This window comes from Dendrobates tinctorius, unplaced genomic scaffold, assembly GCF_039654945.1.
Source record: "Dendrobates tinctorius isolate UK_male_01 unplaced genomic scaffold, ASM3965494v1 ptg000093l, whole genome shotgun sequence".
NCBI lineage: Eukaryota > Metazoa > Chordata > Amphibia > Anura > Dendrobatidae > Dendrobates > Dendrobates tinctorius.
The window spans coordinates 18,805,295-18,825,079 of record NW_027361761.1 but is presented as its reverse complement, the minus strand read 5'-3'; the positions used below and the strand labels follow the sequence as shown (position 1 = coordinate 18,825,079).

General features: G+C 43.4%; 1 protein-coding gene across 1 annotated transcript in view; it reads left to right on the top strand.

Moving 5' to 3' along the window:
- The window catches only part of LOC141098593 (cytochrome P450 2C5-like), a 164,327-nt gene that overhangs the window by 25,247 nt on the left and 119,295 nt on the right, over positions 1 to 19,785 (top strand). Inside the window, exon 3 of the mRNA XM_073586511.1 lies at positions 2,604 to 2,766. Coding sequence (XP_073442612.1) covers positions 2,604 to 2,766 — 163 coding nt within the window. The remainder of the gene's footprint in view (positions 1 to 2,603; positions 2,767 to 19,785) is intronic.

The following is a 19,785-nucleotide window of genomic DNA, read 5'->3' as shown; positions in this document are numbered from 1 at the left end:
AGTCAGGTTATTATAATTGGTTGTTAAAGATTAATAAAGGACTTTATTTTGGCTGTGTCTTTATTGACCATATAACTATATGATTAGTAATGGATAGGTGTCTTATAGAAACTTCTCCATTACTAAGCTGTGGGCTTGATGTCACCTAACAATATGAACCCCACTTGCCACCGCTACAGGGCACGTGGGAAAAGTGAGGCTAAGTGCTAGAATTGGTGCATCTACAAGATGTGCCATTTCTGGGGAGGCTGAGAGGTGATGTTTTTGGCTTGGGTGGGCAAAATCCATGGCCCCTTCCCAGGCTATTAATATCAGCATGCAGTTGTTTGCTTAGCCTTTGCTGGCTTGATTTTATAGGGGGACCCCATGTCAATTTTTTTCTGGGGTTCCCCTGTAAAATAGCCAGTAAAGGCTAAGCAAACAACTGTGAGCTGATATTAATAGCCTGGGAACCTTTATGCCCATTGGCTCCTTCCCAGAATATTAACATCAGCCCTCAGCTGTTGACTTTCACTCTGCTGGTTATGAAAATTCCATGGGAGCCCACACAATTTTTAAAAAAAATATTTTGAAATGACAAGGAAATGACAACACATTTTTTTAAATAATATATCTTTATTTAGCTTACAAATCCGCATACAAATGCACATGAAAAACTGCAAGAAAATCCTCATCAAAAATGCATCAAATCTGCGCCGAATTTCAACTGTGTTTTCTGCCAAGAGAGGCGGAAATTACGCAGAAATTTCCACAAGCAAATCCACAACGTATGCACATAGCCTTAGCGAAGTTATTGACACCAGTTTGCTGTTAAGGGTATGTTCACACGGGGCGTTTTTCCTGCATTTTTTTCTTCAGCAAAACCTGATATTTTGGCTGGAAAGAAACTGCAGCAAACAAGCAGGTTTAGGTGCGCTTTTAGTGCATTTTTTTTGTGGTTTTGGTGCAGTTTTGCCGCGATTTTATGGTGTGTTTTTCGTTGCAGTTTTGGTGTGGTTTTTTGCTGTATTTTTTTGGGCTAACTTTTGTCTCTTTGTGCATGCTAATAAAGTTGAGTGGCTGTCCATGACTTTTCTTCAGCAAAATGCTGCAAATAATGATACCTGCTTATTTTTATGCTAATTTTCAGCTGCTTTTTAAGGTATGTTCACACTGGGCATTTTTGCTGTGTTTTTTATTGTAATTTTTGGGTATGTTCACACTGGGTGTTTTTGCTGCTTTTCTCTCTGCAGCAAAACCTAATTTGTTGGCAGGAAAGAAGCTGAATCAAAAACGCAGGTTTAGTTGCAACTTTTTGATGCTTTTTTGGCTTACTTGTGTCTCTTTGTGCATGAGTGCTCCCATGACTTTTCTACAGCAAAAATGCTGCAAATAATGATACCTGCATTTTTGCTGCATTTTTGCAGTGTTTTTCAACAACCATTCAAGCCAATGGGTGAAAAATGCTGAAAATGCTGCAAAAATGCTGAAGAAGTGACATGCTCTATGTTCAAAAAAAGCAGCAAAGCACAAAATCCTGATGACACAAAAAACCAAAGTGTTTCCATGAGATTTCTGAAATCTCATAGACTTTGTTGGTACTGTAATAAGCAGATGAAAATTTGCATAGAAAAACACAGCAAAGACGCCATGTTCACCCTTGTCAATGCAACCCTCTTCTCCCACTCTTGACACACTGATCGCAACACCGCAGAAGAAATGCTAGCACAGGCTTCCAGTATATGTTGTTTGAGATACTGCACGTCTCGCATCTTCACAGCATAGACAATTGCCTTCAGATGACCCCAAAGATAAAAGTCTAAGGGGGTCAGATCGGGAGACCTTGGTGGCCATTCAACTGGCCCATGACAGCCAATCCACCTTCCAGGAAACTGTTCATGTAGGAATGCTCAGACCTGACACCCATAATTGATGGTATGGTGTGGGTATATGGGGTACAAAGATAGTGGGGCCATTCTTCATCAATGGAAACCTCAATGCCACTGGATATCTGAAATTGCTACATGATGATGTGTTGCCCTCTTTATGCACTGAAGATGGCACCTTCCCTGAGTTTTACCAGTAAGATGGTGCACCACCACTTTATGGGTGTCAGGTCCGAGCATTCCTACAAGGAATCTGACCCCCTTAGACTAGCATTTCTTCTGCACTTTGCTTTCAGTGTGTCAAGAGTGGGAGAAGAGGGTTGCATTGACAATCCAACACAGTGGGCAGCACTTTGAACACATTTTATAGGTGGTCATAATCTTGTAAATAACTCATGAAAGAATAAAGTTACGTTAAAACCAAGTGCACCATTGTTTTTCTTGTGAAATTTTCAATAAGTTTGATGTGTCACATGACTCTCTTCTTAGTGGAAAAAATAAAGTTGGATACAAAATGGCCGACTTTAAAATAGCCACCATGGTCACCACCCATCTTGAAAAGTTTAAGTGTATCCATATAATGGCCCACCCTGTATTATATAGCGTCATTACAAACAGGGAGATCTATTTCTAATGTTTATTTCTGTTGATGATTATGACTTCCATTTGGTATAGTTGAACATGGCGAATTAGAATTTCAAAACATCTGTTAATTTCTAATTCTTATTACTTTTGCAGCTTACTAAGACGTACGGCCCAGTGTTCAGTATAGCGATAGGAGTCCAGAAGATGGTTGTGCTTTGCGGATATGATGTCGTGAAAGAAGCTCTTGTCAACCACGCAGAGTATTTCTCGGACAGACCTAATTGGCCGGCTTTCACTGATTATTCAAAAGGATACGGTAATGTTTATAATGGATGGAAGATTTTATATTTATAGCTACATATCTAAATAATAAGTAGAGATGGCTTTCTTATTTCTTTTTTTCTATCAGGAATCAGATATTTTTCATTTAAAGAGGTTTCACCACAATGAATTCCTTTCCGATTAGAGGGGTGGAATCTGTCTGACTCATGTGATCCCCTGCAAACAATTGTATTGTCCAGTATACCATGTGCCTAGACCAGCCTATGTGTTTCAAAGCAAGTTGTAGTTTTGATTGATACAATATTGGGGTAAATGCTCTTCATTACATTTTTTTGGGGGGAAGGTCCAGTGACCTAACAAAACATACGTCTTGGTGTTTCGATTTTCTTATCTTAGTATACTTTAATAGTGCGGACTTTTATGGTGCAATGATACTGAATAATATGTTAATTTTAATATGTTAATAATATGTGAAAGTTCATTAGTTTTGGATTGGGCAAAAATGGGCAAAGTTACAGTTGAGACAGTGACAGTAGAACAAGAGCAAGCAGAGCACGGGGTGCTATATATGTAAAATAAACCTAGGGTAGATGCCAGCAAAGTGATCAATAAAGAATACATATGATAACCATCCTATTGAAAGTCAGCGTGGTAATACATAAGGTAGTTATATTGCACATATATCATTATTTATTCAGTGCAGCGTTATATGGACCTACGTAACTGCATGTCACCGGTGATGTTATGCATATTATTACTTTTGACTTCTAGCGCAGGGGTTAAGATGGATGTGCAATTATATCTGATTTAGCATTAATATTTATACTAATACATATTTTCAGTCCATATAAAGCTACACTAAATGCTTATTGATATATGTGCAGTGTAACTACTGTATGTATTACCACCCTGACTTTCAATAGGATGGTTATCATATGTATTCTTTGATCACTTTGCTGGCTTCTACCCTAGGTTTATTTTATATACTGTATACAGCATCTAACCTCTAACTTTGCCCATTTTTGTCTATATGTTTGTATGTTTAAACCCATTTTATGAATGTATATTTTTATCGAATAGCATGGACTCGCATTCCTCTTTGTATAAATAATTAAATATATGTTATTAAGATTTTATGTGATACCAACAAACTAAATAACAATTGTTTTGAAATGTAAAAAAAAAATTATACATGGTATTCTACGTATTTTAAAAAATGTAAATCTGAAAATTGTGACAAGCGTTTGTATTCAGCACTCTGTAGACTGATACCGCTAAATAAAATCCCGAGTAACCGATTGACTCCAGAAGTCACATAATTAGTAAATTGAGTTCAATTGTGTGTAATGTATTCTCTGTTGTTCTGTGAAGGCCTCAGAGATTTGATTGAGAACTTTGAGGATCAACCAGCATCATGGAAATTAAGGAGCACACGAGACAGGTCAGGGATAATGTTATGAAGAAGATTAAAGCAGAGTTAGTTTATTAAAAAATAACTCAAACTCTGAACACTTCACTGAGCACTGTTCAACCCATCACCTAAAAATGGAAGGATTATGATGCAACTGCAAACCTACCAAGACATGGTGGTCCACCTCAACTGACATTCCAAGCAAGGGGAGCGCTACAATCTACAATATGAACTGCACAAGTGCAGTTTTTAAAATAGGTGAAAGATCAGTGACCCGTCATTTAAGGCCAAAAGGATAAATATATGAACATCGCACCAAATAAACACCTGACTACATGCCACCACAGAGCATGCAAAGCTCATTAACTGAAAGCTGCACATACAGATAAAACAGCAACCACAAGACGGATTTCATCAACCCCGGAATCATTTTACTCATTGTAATGGTGCCAACCTGACAATGGCTGTAGTTTATGTAGCAAAATCCTGATGACAGGTTCACTTCAATGTTAAACGCAAAATTCTATCTGTGGCAGAAAACTAACATTGCACATCATCCTGAAAATACCATCCCAACTGTCAAACATGGTGGTGTTTGCATCATGATGTAGGAATGCTTTTCTTCAGCAGGGACATGGAGATGGTCAGAGTTAATAGGAAAATTGATGGAGCTAAATACAGGGCAATCCTGGAGGAAAACCTGTTAAAGGATGCAAAAGACTTGAGACTGGGTTATAGCTTCACTTTCCAGCAGGACAACCAAACCTAAACATACATCCAAAGCTGCAATGGATGGTTTAGATTAAAGTATATTCATGTGTGTGAATGGCTCAGTCACATTACAGACCTAAATCGCATTAAGAATTTGTGGCAAGACTTGAAATTTGCTGTTCACATACACCTCGATCCAATCTCTCCTAGCTAGGGTTAAATTGCAAGGAAAAATGGGTACAAATTTCAGCCTGTAGATGTGCAAAGCTGGAAGAGAAAGACCTCAAAAGACAGCAGCAGTAATTGCAGAGATAGGTTTTCCTACAAAGTATTGACTAAGGGAAGCTGAATACAAATGCACTTCACAATTTTCAGATTTATATTTTTAAAATAATTAGAAAATCAAGTATCATTTCCTTTGCACTTCACAAACAGTTGCTACTTTGGGTTAATGTCACATAAATTCCAAATAAAATACATTTGAGTTTGTGGGTGTAATATGAAAAAACGTGGAAAACTTCATAAGAATGATTACTTTTTCAAGACACTGTACATAGTAAAACCAAAAAAAGCAATGGCAGAATTACATTGGCCTCGGCCATATGGGGATAACGTATTAAGGATACCTCTTCTGCAAGAGGTTCAAATCTGAGAACATCGAGTTTTTGTGTGAGTGGACTCCGTGCTTGATTGTCATTTACTAACATATGATGAATATGAATATAAAAGGGAAATCAAATTTGAATACAACACAGAAATAAAGAAAAGAAAGATGATCTACATCTAAGTAAACATTTCTTAGAGGCCGAGGAAACTAGGATCAAATGAAAAGCTATACATTTTAGAAAATTCAAAATATTAGCAGATCATAACATTTCTGTAGCAGGAAGGTGATGGTCCTGGTAATTCCAGCCAGAGAGTTACTACAAAAGAAGCTACATTTCAGAAGTGGGGAGATGAAACCAGATGAATATTTCACACCATCAAAAATTCTCAGAGAGTAGAATATAATGGGATTTTTAATACATTGTCTGGTGATGGGTGACAGAACCGGATTATAGAATCTACTGTTGGGGTGGCACTTGGGAGTTTTCAGAAATATCCAGAGAGGGTAGTACAAGTGTCATGGCATATGGCTAATTGATAAATTTGAGCTGTTTGGTAATTTTAGATTTATCATTTTAGATACCAACAGGTTCCTTTTTGATTTGCTTTGAAAGACCCAATTGTACTGGCTGATTTCCGCCAATTAACTAATGCCAATTGACTATATTGAAGCCGTTCAGCTGTTGTTTACCAGACAGTCAACATAAGCCGATGTGCAAAGATGGGTTCAGAGCAATCTTTTCAATCTTCGCATATAGTATTTATTATCACCAGTTTACACAGAGTCATGTTCTGCCGATAACAATGATTTGTATGCACACAAAAAAAAACAAGCACCCATCAAACAAGAGTTTTGCTCACTAGTTGGGAGGTTGCTTCCCTAGTTACATTGGTGGAAAATTGGAAAAAATTACTAATTCTCATTTGCTGTCTATCAGCTTGCTTAAAATGACCTCATAAAGAAGGAATAATTAGCCAGATAAACTAGAGACTGGATGAACTGAAGGAGATTCAATCATCAGTGACTGAAGATACACCTTTTGCTCCAGTATTTAGATTGATTTGTCCATCAAATCATAGAAAAAGAAATTGGAGGTCAAGTAAAAAAAGAAGAAATCAAACACAAAGAGGCAAACTTTATTCCAGATTAAGTAAATAAAACAACTTAAAAAGTTGCAAAAATTTACAACTTTTGGCGTTTTTATGCCAGTCCTGACTAGCTTCTTCAACGTATGCAAAGTATGGGTGGAACATAAGTGAAAACTTATGCATAACTTTTGCCAGAAATATATTCCCGTCCAAGATGGGAAGAACTCTAAGGAAAGCACAAGTTAGCTGTAATGTGCTCCGTATTCATTAAGTAGTATGCGCCTCTTAATTAATTTGGCACATCTTAGGGTACCGTTACACCTAGCGATGCACCAGCGATCCTGACCAGCGATATGACGCGGTCAGGATCGCTGGTGCATCGCTAGGTGGTCGCTAGTGAGCTGCCACACAGGCAGATCTCACCAGCGACATCGCTGGGGACGGGGATCGCTACTTACCTGTCAGATGCGGCGATCCTGCATCCTCCCGCCCGGCTCCACGCGTCGCTCGTCGTCACAGCAGGAAGCGCCGCAGGAAGTGACCGACAAGGAATGGTCCAGGAGCTTCTTGCGCGATCAGCCATAACCAGCGGGGGAGCCAGTCGGAGGTAAGTATCACATGCAGCGATATCGCCAGCAATATTGCTGCAACGTCACAAAATCGGTGACTTTACAGCGATATTGCTAGCGATATGGCAGTGTGTAATGGGGGCTTTACTCCTGCATGCATTTTCATTAAGTCTGGCATGTGTAAACAGGTGGACAGATGCCACAGTGAAGAAAATGAGAACACAGTGGTAACGTAACCAAAGATTATTTATGAATTTAACACAACAGTTTAGGTGATTAGGATTAGAGATTAGCAAACTTGTTCAGAAAACGTTCTCCAATCTCAAATTCGGCATGAAAGAAGCTTATTTGTATTTGTGTTTGGATTCCTGAGCATTTTTCCTAAAAATAGGCAAAAATTGCCAAAAGTTCGGTAAATGACTAAGGGCTTTTTCAGACGTCAGTGTTTCTCTGGCCCAGCAATAACAGCTTGGAATTGAAGATTTAATGAGGACCTGGTGGTTAAGGGAGCGGTGTAAGCCTTCTTAGCTGGGAGACCTCACACCTCATGCAACACATCCAATTTTTTTTTTTCATTCCTGCCACACTCATATGGCACAAAACATCAATTTTATAGATTACTATTGATAGAAAAATGTAAGGAAAGTAGCACAGGCAGTTGACTTAAAGTAAGCACAGGCCTGCATGTCTCGGAGACCTACCTAAATGGGCAACCCATCAGATGGTACTCAACTTGGAGTCTCCACATTTTCAAAAATAATTGTCACACATCACTAATGTGCCATCAATTTCCACAGAGTAGAAACAGTATAATAGGCCTCTGACACACCTTCCACCACAGGAAGCACACCAGATGGAGACCAAATGTAGTCTCCACATTTCAAAAAATTGTTTGTAACATCAGCAGTAGTAGCAACAGCACGCACAGAAGACACCATAAAAATGTCACAGACTGCAATAACATGAGATCAATACATGACACTAAAAACAACAAAACTATTGTTTAGTCTGCGACAATCTGCGGCTGTGGTGCAAAAGTCAGAGTTTCATGACTTGTTAACTTTAATGAACGTTAGGTAGTCTATATTTTGAGGGAATAGTCGGATGCAGTTATCTGTCAGGACACCACAAGCAGCGATGAAGACCCGTTATGAGAGAACGCTGGCTGCCGGGCAAGACAAAACCTCCATGGCGTGACAGGTGAGCTCAGGCCACTCTTGCATTTTTGAAGACCAAAATGTAAAAGGCTCTAACCCCCCTCCTGATGACACTGATATTGAGCTCCAAATACTCAAACACGATCCTCTCCAGTCATTCACAACGTGACAGACTTGTACTCTTTTCTGCTGGTGCATGGGCTTGTCTAAAAATGTGTTGAACAACTCACAGAAATTGCTTATGACACTTCCGCTGTTGTTGCTGCTGCTGCTAATGTTTTGGCTTTGAGATCTTGATGTTCATGGGGTTGGACGTCTACAACTGGGATGAACATTGTGTGCTTCACTGCTATCTAGGGGAAAACCACTCTTAAAATTGTTTACAAACGTATTTCGATACTCCAGCATGCAAGCATCCCTTTCCAAGGGGCAAGAAGCATCTAGCTAAATTTACTCTTGTACCGTTGATCTAACAGAATGTCAACCCAGTAGTCAGCACTATCTCTAACCCTAAGAATGCGGGCATCATGTTGAATATAGTTCAGCAAGAAGGCACTTGTGTCGGGCACTTCCATGAGGCCCAAGTCCATTCTTTGCTGGTGGCGGGGTAACACTCAAGGTTGCTTCCTCCACCCCTTCCACCAACCATGGAAAACAGAGAGAGTATCATAATCCATTTCTTCTCCTGACTGTTGTACATCCATCACTTTGTCCTCAATTTGTTCCTCAGATCTAGCATCTCCACTAACAGTTTGTCTGATACTATGAGCAACCTTGATCTCTGTAAGCAACCCTCCCATGGCACCCGCCTGTGCGACGACAGTCTGGATATTTGAGATATTGTTATCCCTTCTGCATCCTCCTCCGCTTCCAACTCTTCCTCTGGGACCATCATCTTCTCATGCAGACTATTCAGAGTGTGCTCCAGCATGTAGATGACCAGAATAGTGATGCTGATGATGGCATCGTCAGTGCTAACCATCTTGGTAGCCATTTCCAAACTGTGCAGAAGGGTGCAGAAGTCCTTCACCTGTGCCCACTCCACGAGCGGGATTTGCCCCACGTCCGGACTGCATTGGCCCAGGCTGTGTAAAAGGGCATACTGCACCAGGGCAAAAGACCTCTGTAGCGATGCAAGTAGATTACCTGTATGGTGCGATCATCGGAAGTGAGCATATAGTGACCGTGGTTTCTGCAGCAGTGCATCCAGGGCGGAATAGAGGCATAGAAATTGCTGTACCTCCAGGTTGAGAATATGAGCCATGCAAAGCATGTGTGTGAGGGTGCCACGGCATAGGGCTGCCACCAGATTTGCACAGTTATCACACACAGCCTTCCCTGGTTCCAGATTTAGTGAAGACATCCATTGCTCTAACTCAGCTTGGATACCTGTTCACAACTCTTGAGCTGTGTGACTGCGATCTCCAAGACATTTTAATTTAAACACTGCCTGATTGCGGTGAGCCTTGGCTGCAAAGTCAGGAGGTGGGGGAGATTCTATCAGCACTTCTGGAACGCATGTCTTCCTAAGGGCACAGGTGGAGTCCCTATAGGAGGTGGAGGAGGCAGGAGGAGTGGAAGAACTATTAGCTATAGAGGTTAGATATAGAGGTTTGTCCTACAAGCCTTGGGGATTCAAACATTTGTGGAGCAGCCCCTTGACCACTTGCCCCACAGTCACCAGAGTCACCAAATGCCCAGTCAGCAAGATATAACGCCCCTGTCCATGTTTACTCGTTCGGTGTTGTAACGATAATGTAAAGTGTCATGTATTTTTTCCTATTATCACACCTTCCGGACCAATCCAGAATCTGCTATTCACATACTGATCCCTGCTATGCCAGTAGTGAGGGTTTGACCCCCCTGTTCTTTTCCCTTTGCCTGTCATTCCTGCAAATTTCTGCTCACTCACAGCCTGACATTGTCCACCCCCCTTGCTTCCCCCCTCAGCCTGCACACACACTCAGTGTAACCTGAGATACCAGTGAGTAATTTCCCTCCTCACAGCAGGGAGCATCTTTCTCTTTCCACCATGTGAGGACTTCTCATAGGTAATAATGAGAATCTAATAATTTGGTCATAAAGCGATGTGAGGTTGTGATAGAAAAATATAAACTACATATCCGGGATGTCCTTCGAAGGGTCGATTTAGCCTGTGTTTTTCCCAGTTCTAGCTTCAGCGGAATCCGAGAAGTGGACTCCTGCACAGCTGAGGCAGCCAGATGCTTCGTGTTTGGTTTTGAATGAATGTCAGCGACAAGCTGAATAAGATGATACTATGTGCATTTCTATACGATGTACCCTCTGCGAGATATGATTATTATAGTTTTCATAGCCAGATTGTAACTCTGAAAGCAGGGGGAGGACCGCCACAAGCCAGCCCCTTTTGTGATGTCACAAGCCCAGGGGTATGAGTCACTTTCACTCAGGAAAGCCCTCATTCTAGCCTGGGAAAACTGCGGCATCCAGACCCCTCAATGCATGGTGATATCTGGCTCCTCCTACCAGCATGGTTTTGCCTGAAATGATCTAAGTAACATGTGAGTGCCTCTTTTCTTCTGTTAATTCTCTTGTTTTTGTTTGTAAGTGCTGTGTACATAATTTAATTGTCTCATTTTGTAAAATCTTTTATACCTTCTGTAAACACTGCCTACCTTTTTTGGAGTAAAATATAAAATTATTAGTCTCGTATCTCCTTGCTCTATAACAAATTCACGTGCCTAAAAGTTAATTACGCTACTAATCTGGGTTGGCTTCGTACCTCTTTATTTATTTAATTATTAATATAGAAATCGGAAGCTGGTGGCAGCGAAGTGTGCTCTTGGCTAGGTGGGCTAGCTGGCAGTGATGGAAGTGGTTTTATAAGCTGATTGTCTGGCTGCGGCCAGAGCCTTTATAATTCCCTCGCTGCAGCAGACCTAATAGCCAGTGCACAACAAGTAGCCCGTTCAGCGACTAATTATCCTAGGTGCAGTTCCCTGACTGACCTGAGGGTAAAGGGGGTGCTGGAGAGCTGCAAGTTCCAAAGCGGAACTAAAAAGTGGGATATACAGAAGCTGTTTGTAACTCATTGTTGGCAGCAGTGGGATAACTAAAATAAGCCCCCCTGCGGTAAATTGATAGGTCAAGACTAGCTTGCTGTTTTTCATCACATTGTGGCAATGGAGAGATAACTAAGATAAGCCCCCTGCCCATGTGATAGCCGTGTGCGGCCAAAGGTGACACCCCTGATCGTGACAGGTGTTAATGGTGAAATGCATCCTGGCAGACTTAGATTTTTTCAGGGAAAGGGTGATGTCAGCGATATGGTGGTGTAAAGCAGGCACAGCCTTCTTTGAGAAGTAAAGTCAACTGGGCAACTGGTACTGGTGGACTGCGAAGGCCATCAACTTTCAGAAACCATCTGTATCCACCAGGAAGAAAGGCTGCATTTCCGTGGCCAACAGGTTGGAGATGGTGGAGTTCAAGCTCTTAGCTTTGCCATGTGTAGGAGGAAACATTCTTTTAAGTGACAACAACTGCAGAGAGTTGGCTGTTATGGTGAGAGAGGGCGGAATAGGTAGAACAGGACAAACTGTTGAACTGTGAGTGAGGTGCAGGCGTAGATGTTATAGTCAGTTGAGAAAGATGTGTTGCGCTAGGTGACACAAAAGCAGCAGTCATATCTATTTCTGTAACAGCTGACTATCTCTCACTCACCCTGACTGTGATTAGTAAACAATTGTAGGTTCTGCGGCCGGAAAATCTGTGTATGAACAATTGGAATGGTGATGGAGGAGGAAGAAGCAGAAGATGGGGTTATTGGGATGGTTTGGTGGTTGGCGAGGCCCTCTAGCCTGCATGTTAGCATACTGATATTCCCACACTAAGGCATGTTGATCACGCATGTGCCGGTTCAAGCATGTAGTTGTTAAATTATTGCACTTTTTGTTGGGTCATCCTTTGTGGTCTCCAAAAATACCAATGCTAGGCAACCTTTGCCACCCATGTGAACTGCACACCCCTGACCGGTGCTGGCCACAGGCAGAATTGGGGCTCAGGATGCAGTTCTTGTCATGGTTGCGTCACTTCGTGTCTTTGCGGTACGCCGAAACATACCCTCCTCATCTTCCTGCTCATCCACCTCATCTGCTGATCTACTCAGCTACATACCTCTGGCTGCGCACCAGGTGGGATCTACAACCTCATACACCAGGTGGAATCTACAACCATCATACAGCACCACTATCATAGCCAAAGTAAAACAAAAGCATCAGTGAAAACGTGATGATTTACCCAACTGTTACCAACTTTTGCCGACTTTGAGTAAAAATGCTTGTGAAAGCGAACACAAATCCGAATGTGCTACGTTCATGACAAATTTGAGATTAGCAATTGTTTTCCAAACGCCTTCGCTCATCTCTAATCAGGAGGCCATATTTCCTCTTAAAAGTTGTTAGGCCTATTATTGGGGTTCAGCCAGGAGACCCTATTTGCTAATCCAAATCGTTTGGGAAAAAGCTGTATTGCAGTGATGAGTCAGTAGGTTACATTTCCTCTTAAAAATTGTTAGGTCTAATTTTGGGGTTCAGACAGGAGGTCCTGTTTGCTAATCCAAATCGTTTTGGATAAAACTGTGTTGCAGTGATGAGTCAGGAGGCAACATTTCCTCTTAAAAATCTTTAGGCCTAATATTGAGGTTCAGCCATGAGGCCCTATTTGCTAATCCAAATCATTTGGGACTGAAGACTGACAAGTGTGGGCCTAAGGTTGTGAAATAGCAGGTTACAAGACGAGAAGGGTACATACAACATGAGTGAGGAATAAGCGAGCTCGTGGTGGAAGTGGAAATAGGCTTGGTGTTCAGTTAGGTTTTAATGTTAATGAAAGCTCAAACGAACAAATACCGTCTCGTCCTATCCAAAGAACACTGACAACATTTGATATTGGACAGCCTACCCCACTCCCTTTCTTTGGCAAACACACAGTGGTACACCTTGTAGATGAGGGTCAAGAAGTGCATTTGCTCCAGTGGATGTCAAGCACTGCATCAAGTGGCCTCTTTTCCTCTTCCTACACCTTAACATCACATACAGTACAATCCTCAGAGGCGGAACTCCAATCACCCTTGTTTCCTCCCAAATCACAAGTTTCCAAACACCCAACTGACTGTAGAGAACCACAGAAGGGCCATTGTGCAGAGCTGTTCAAACATTCTATTCCATGGGCATCAGAGGTCTGCTCCAAAGATTCACAGATGCCCAACATTTTTCAAGTTGGATCTTGGGCTGGACGTAGTAGGGTCCGAGCACCATCCAGACCCTGATCACCAGATGTTAACCACCGGAGGTGGAGGTGAACCTGATGAGACTCATATACCAGAGGCACTTGTGGACTGTACTGTGCTGTCAGAGCAGTAAAAGGAGGAGGGTGACTCTCAGAGTGAAGAGTAGGAGAGCAGAAAGGATGATGATGAGGTTGTAGATCCCACTTGGTGTGAACCAAGTGGTACAAAGCTGAGTAGTAAGAGGAGGAAGATGAGGAGGTTATGATAACTTGGGCTGTGGCTAGCACTGGTCACGAGTCTGCAGTACTCAGGGTTGGCAAGGAATGCCTAGCCTGTGCCTTTTGCCTTTTTTGAGACCACAAAGGATCACCCAACTATCTTCCAAATTTACAAAACAAAAAACTCAGTAGAGGCAAAAATTGCAATAATTTGACAACTACATGCATGGACCAGCATATGTGTAATCAACATGCCTTAGGCTAGGTCCACATTAGTGTACCGGGGCTCTGCAGAGAGCTACGTAATTCCTCCCTGAAGCTCCGCACACTTTCGCACTTCTTCCATTTCGGTCTGCCTACTTCTGCATGCGTCCTGCATCCTGCATGCGGATGTATGTGGATGCGTTGTTTTGACACGCCCGCCGACCGCACGAGAATGCAACAAGTTGCATTTTGCGCAGACGGCAGGCGCATCCACATGCATCCGCATACATCCTCATGTCCTGCATACCCAATGTTAAAGATAGGTACGCAGGACGCATGCAGAAGTAGACGGACCAAAACGGAAGAAGTGCGGAAGTGGGCAGAGCTTCAGGGAGGAAGTATGCAGCCCTCTGCAGAGCCACAGTAAGCTAATGTGAAACCAGCCATAGTCTAGGAATTTCAATGTACTAAAATGTGGACTAGCGGGCCTCATCAAACACTGATCGTCACAACTGCTGCTTCTCCCTCCTCTATCACCTGCCAAGTGTTCTCACACAGGTTTCCGGCCGCAAGAACACCACTTGTTTACCCCCTACAGTCGGGGTAAGCCCGCCAGCTGTTACGGAATTGGACATGCCTGCAGTTTTTGAGTAACTTAGTGTGTGGCGCCCCTGAGGCTCAGTCGCCACAGAGGTACTGCACCTCCTCCTGAGGTGTGGTGCCCCACCATCCAGGTAAGTTGGAGGCTCCTGACCACGCTCCAACACTCGCACCCCACACAGCAGAGTAGATCAGCAAAGCCACATTGCGGCTCCTTGCTTAGACAGTAGCAGAGCACCTTTGGTGGTTCCCTGCTTGGAAACACGAAACGTGCTGGGAGGTGGGTGGAGTTTAGAATACATAAAAGAGGGGGAAGGTTTAGAATTTGAGGAGTCAGTCGGAGAGTCACTCAGAGAGGAGTGAGGAAAGAAGATCCCTGGGAGAGGGATGGAGGAAGGAGGTGCTGCAGCAGACCTGAGTGACCTGGGTCTGCTGGCACAGGAAAGGAAAGAAGGAGAAAGACATTGAACTGAAACCTGATCTTCCATAAGAAAGAAAGACAAGTACGGAACGTAGGAGTAAAAGGGAAAACAGAGGACATGGGTTAGAGGAAGAACCCTGCCTAGAAGTTCTAAGCACAAGGCCGGGGCCCAGTCCCCGAGGTTGTACGGACACTAATGGTTCTGCGGCAGACACCGGTGGAGTAGTGGGCTGTAAATGCACTACTCCCATCTAGGACTTGGGGGCACAACAGCAACTTGGATAGAGAGCCGGGACTCAGGAGTAAGGAGTCCACGAAGCAGGCTACAGCTGTCTGCCGTACAAGTAGAGTTCTTGGGAACATCTGTCAGGAGGCACTCCAGTGTAACTCAGTACTAGGAGTACTTCACACTTAAAGGTGCTATAGAGGAGACGTTCAGAAAGGCACATGTTGGTGGAGTGTAGGAAGGGAGCATTCCATCTTGCCTGGAGGTTGACACGACATGGAGGCAGGCACCTGTGTGTACTGCAGACTGTGAGTAAAGCTTTGGAACTACAATCCCTGATGTCCTCCATTCATTCTTGTGCCAACGCACCCAGCACCGCTACATCTGGGTACCAGCTTCTACACCGCTTGTGCCTCTCCTCTTCCCCTACATCTACACTGCCCTGGGGCTACAGCTCCACCTGTGGGGAGCTTTGCCATCTTGGCTGCAACACACCACCAGCCCCAGAGGATCTGCATTCAGCATCGGCCTAACATCTCACTTGCCGAATACCACAGGTGATGTCACGAACTATTCCATTCACTACATTCTACCATTCAACTTCCCCCATTAATTGGGTGCCCAGGGCCACGGACCGGGTCACCGCTGCTGTGACACATCCCACCGACACCGGCCCGGTACCGAGTACCCCACAGCCCTGGGAGGGCGACCCAACTGCAACACATTTTTATCAATCCACCATAACATCTCCGCTAGCACTTCACTTGCAGTCCAGTAGTTTGTACTGTTCACTCTACTCCTCCCTCTCTCAGCACAGCAACCAGCCCTCGGTCCTGTAGTTGTGATCACGTAAAAGAATGTTTCCTCCAACACATGCCAAAGCTAAGAGCTTGAACTCCACCATCTTCAATTTGTTGGCCACGGAAATGTTGCCTTTATGACTGGTGGATACAGAAGTTTTCTGAAAGTTGATGGCCGTCGCAGTCCATTGATTACCGACAGCATCATCCATTCCCTGAAGAAATCTATGTCTGTAAGGGTGCATTTCACCACTGACACCTGGATGAACAAACATGGGCTGGGGCATTACATCTCGCTGACTGGGCACTGGGTGACTCTGGAGGCTGTTGAGGCAGGAGGTTAGGTGGCTGCACCACATATTTTGGAATTTCCAAGGCTTGCGAGACAAACATCTGTATCTAACACTTTCTCTACTTCTTCTGGCTCCACCACCTCCTCTAGGGCCTCCACCTGTGCCCTCAACCTCTCCCTTAATAAGACACAAATTTCAACAGTGTAGAGAGAAACCCCCACCTCCTTACTGCATAGCCAGGGCCCACTACGTTCAGGCAGTTTATAAATTAATATGCCTTGGAGATCACAGTCTCATAGCTCAAGAGTTGTGGACAGCTATCCAGGCAGAGTTAGAGCAATGGCTGTCTCTACTGAACCTGGAGCCAAGGAATGCCATGGGCAATAATGGTGCAAACCTTGTTGCGGCCCTATTCTGGGGAAACCTCACACACGTGCCTTGCATGGCTCACATCCTCAACCTGGTGGTACAACAATTTCTACGCCACTGTCCCGGCCTGGATGCACTGCTGCAGAAAGCTATGTTACTGTATGCTCACTTCCAAGGATAAATTTATAGTGGGAACCATCCAATGATGTAGGGATCAACCAAATGAATATCAAATAATTATAATGCAAAGACGAAGATAAAGAAGTATGCATACATATGGCTCACCATAGTAATAACAAAGCTTTTTATTAATAGACAAAGCACATGCCAAAAACATATATTTAAAACAGTTAAAAAGCCTGACGGCCATAGAAGATCATAGCAAAACAGTCAGATATGATTTCAATGAACCCCAGCCCTGTATGCTCACTTCCAAAGATTTCACCCCGCAGCTTATCGACTTGCTTTGCTACAGAGGTCTTTTGACCTACCAGTTAACCATTTGATTTATTATTATCTGACACAACGGAATTCCGCTCTGCACGTTTTAGCGACTGTGGCAACAATGATGAGCCCTGGTGCAGAATGTCCTTACTGCGAGACAACGCAGTATGTGGTGCATATCATGCTTGCTGAGTGGGTACAGATGGAGGACCTGTGCACCCTTCTGAACAGTTTAGAAATGGCTACTAAGATGGTTAGTGCTGATGATGCGATCATCAGCATCACTATTACGGTCATCTTCATGCTGGGGCACACTTTGAATAGTCTGCGTGAATGGTGGTGGTCCCAGAGGAAGAGATGGAAGCAGAGGAGGATGCAGAAGTGATAATAGTAATTTTATTTCTATGGTGCCAACATATTTCGCAGCACTTTACATTTTAGAGGGGACTTGTACAGACAATAGACATTACAGCATAACAATAAACACATAAATCAAAACAGATACTAAGAGGAATGAGGTCCGAGTGAGCAACACAGGGATAGTTAGGTTAATGTGTTGAGGCGGTAGGCCAATCTGAGCAAATGTATTTTTAGGGCACAATAAAAACTGTGGGTGTTGGGGATTAATCGAATTAACCTGGTTAGTGCATTCCAAAAATTGGCGCAGCACATCAAAAGGCTTTGAGACGGGAGTGGGAGGTTCTGATTATTGAGGATGTTAAACTCAGGTCATTAGCAAAACGGAGGGCATGGGTAGGGTGGTAGGCTGAGATGAGGGAGGGTGAAAACAATATCTCTAAGTTCTGGACTGTCATCGCACAGGTGGGTACCATGGCAGGGTGGATTACAGCGATCAAGAGGGGCTCATGGTTCCAGACATACTGTTAGTAAAGGTGCAGGAGCCAAGGAACAAATTGAGGAGGAAGAGGTGATGGAAGCGCAACAGTCGGGAGATGAAGAGGATGATCCCCTCTCTGTTGTCCATGGTTGGTGGATGGGGTCAAAGGAAGTAACCTTGAGTGTTACCCCACCCCCAACACATCATGGACTTTGAACTCATGGAAGCGCCCGACACATGACTACCTTTTTGCTGCACTTTAACATGATGCCCATATTCTTAGAATTAGAAATGATGCTGACTACTAGGTTGGCACTGTTAGATTCACGGTGCAAGAGTACATTTTGCCAGATGCTTCCTCCCATGGAAAGGGACACACACATGCTGGAGTATCGAAACACACTTGTAGACAATCATAAGTGTGGTTTTTCCCAAGACAGCAATGAAGCACACAGTGTGCATCGCGGTTCTAGACATCCAACCCCGGGAACGTCAAGGCATTATCGCAAAGATATTAGCAGCAGCAGTAAGTGGCATAAGCAATTTCTGTTAGTCAATTCACAAATTTTTTAGAACCGCCCTTGCATCAGCAGAACAGAATGCAAGTCTGACATGTTGTGAATGATTGGAAAATATGGTGCAGGAGTATCTTAAGCTCAAAAATCATTGCCATTTGAGGGAATTTAGACCATTTTGCATTTTGGTCTTCAAAAATGGAAGAGAGGCCTGAGCTCCTCTGTCACGCCTTGGAAGTTTTGTCATGACCGGCAACCAGCGTTCTCTCAGAATGTGTCTTCAGCGCTGCTGGTTGAGTCCTGATGGGTAAGAGCATCCGGCTGTTTCTTGAAAGTGCAGACTGCCTAACTTTCATCAAAATGAACAAGTGTTGGATCTCCAAAGATATTTGCACCCCAATCACATTGATCTCATGTTATTGCAGTCTATGCCACTTTGGTCGTGGATTCTGTGCCTGTAGTGGAAGGTGTGTTAGAGGCTTATTATACTGTTTCTACTCTGTGGAAATTTATGCCACTTCAGTAGTGCATGACAATAATTTTTTCAAATGAGACTTCAAGTTAGGTCTGCATTTGGTGGATAGCCTGTAGTAGAAGGTCTGTCAGAGCCCTATTACCGTATATAGTCATGTATAAGCTGACACGTGTATAAGCCGACCCACCTAATTTTGCCACAAAAAACTGGGAAAACTTATTGACTTGCGTATAAGCCTAGGGTTAAATGGTGGTCCAAGAAGATGCTCCACAGATAAAAACCCACCCATATGCTGCTGCACAAGGGTTAATGCTGGCCCAAGAAGATGCTCCATAAATACCCCCCATATGCTGCTGCACAAGGGTTAATGCTGCCCCATAAGATGCTCCATAAATACCCCCCATAATATGCTGCTGCACAAGGGTTAATGCTGCCCCATATGATGCTCCATAAATACCCCATAATATGCTGCTGCACAAGGGTTAATGTTGCCCCATAAGATGCTCCATAAATACCCCCCTTAATATGCTGCTGCACAAGGGTTAATGATGCTCCATAAATACCACCCATATGCTGCTGCACAAGGGTTAATGCTGCCCCATAAGATGCTCCATAAATATCCCCCATATATCGCTGCTGCGCAAGGGTTAATGCTGCCCCATAAATACCCCCATATGCTGCTGCACAAGGGTTAATGCTGGCCCAAGAAGATGCTCCATAAATACCCCCATATGCTGCTGCACATGCTGGCCCAAGAAGATGCTCCATAAATACCCCTCATATGCTGCCGCTGCTGCTGCAATAAAAAAAATGACATACTCACCCCTCCATCGTTGGGGAG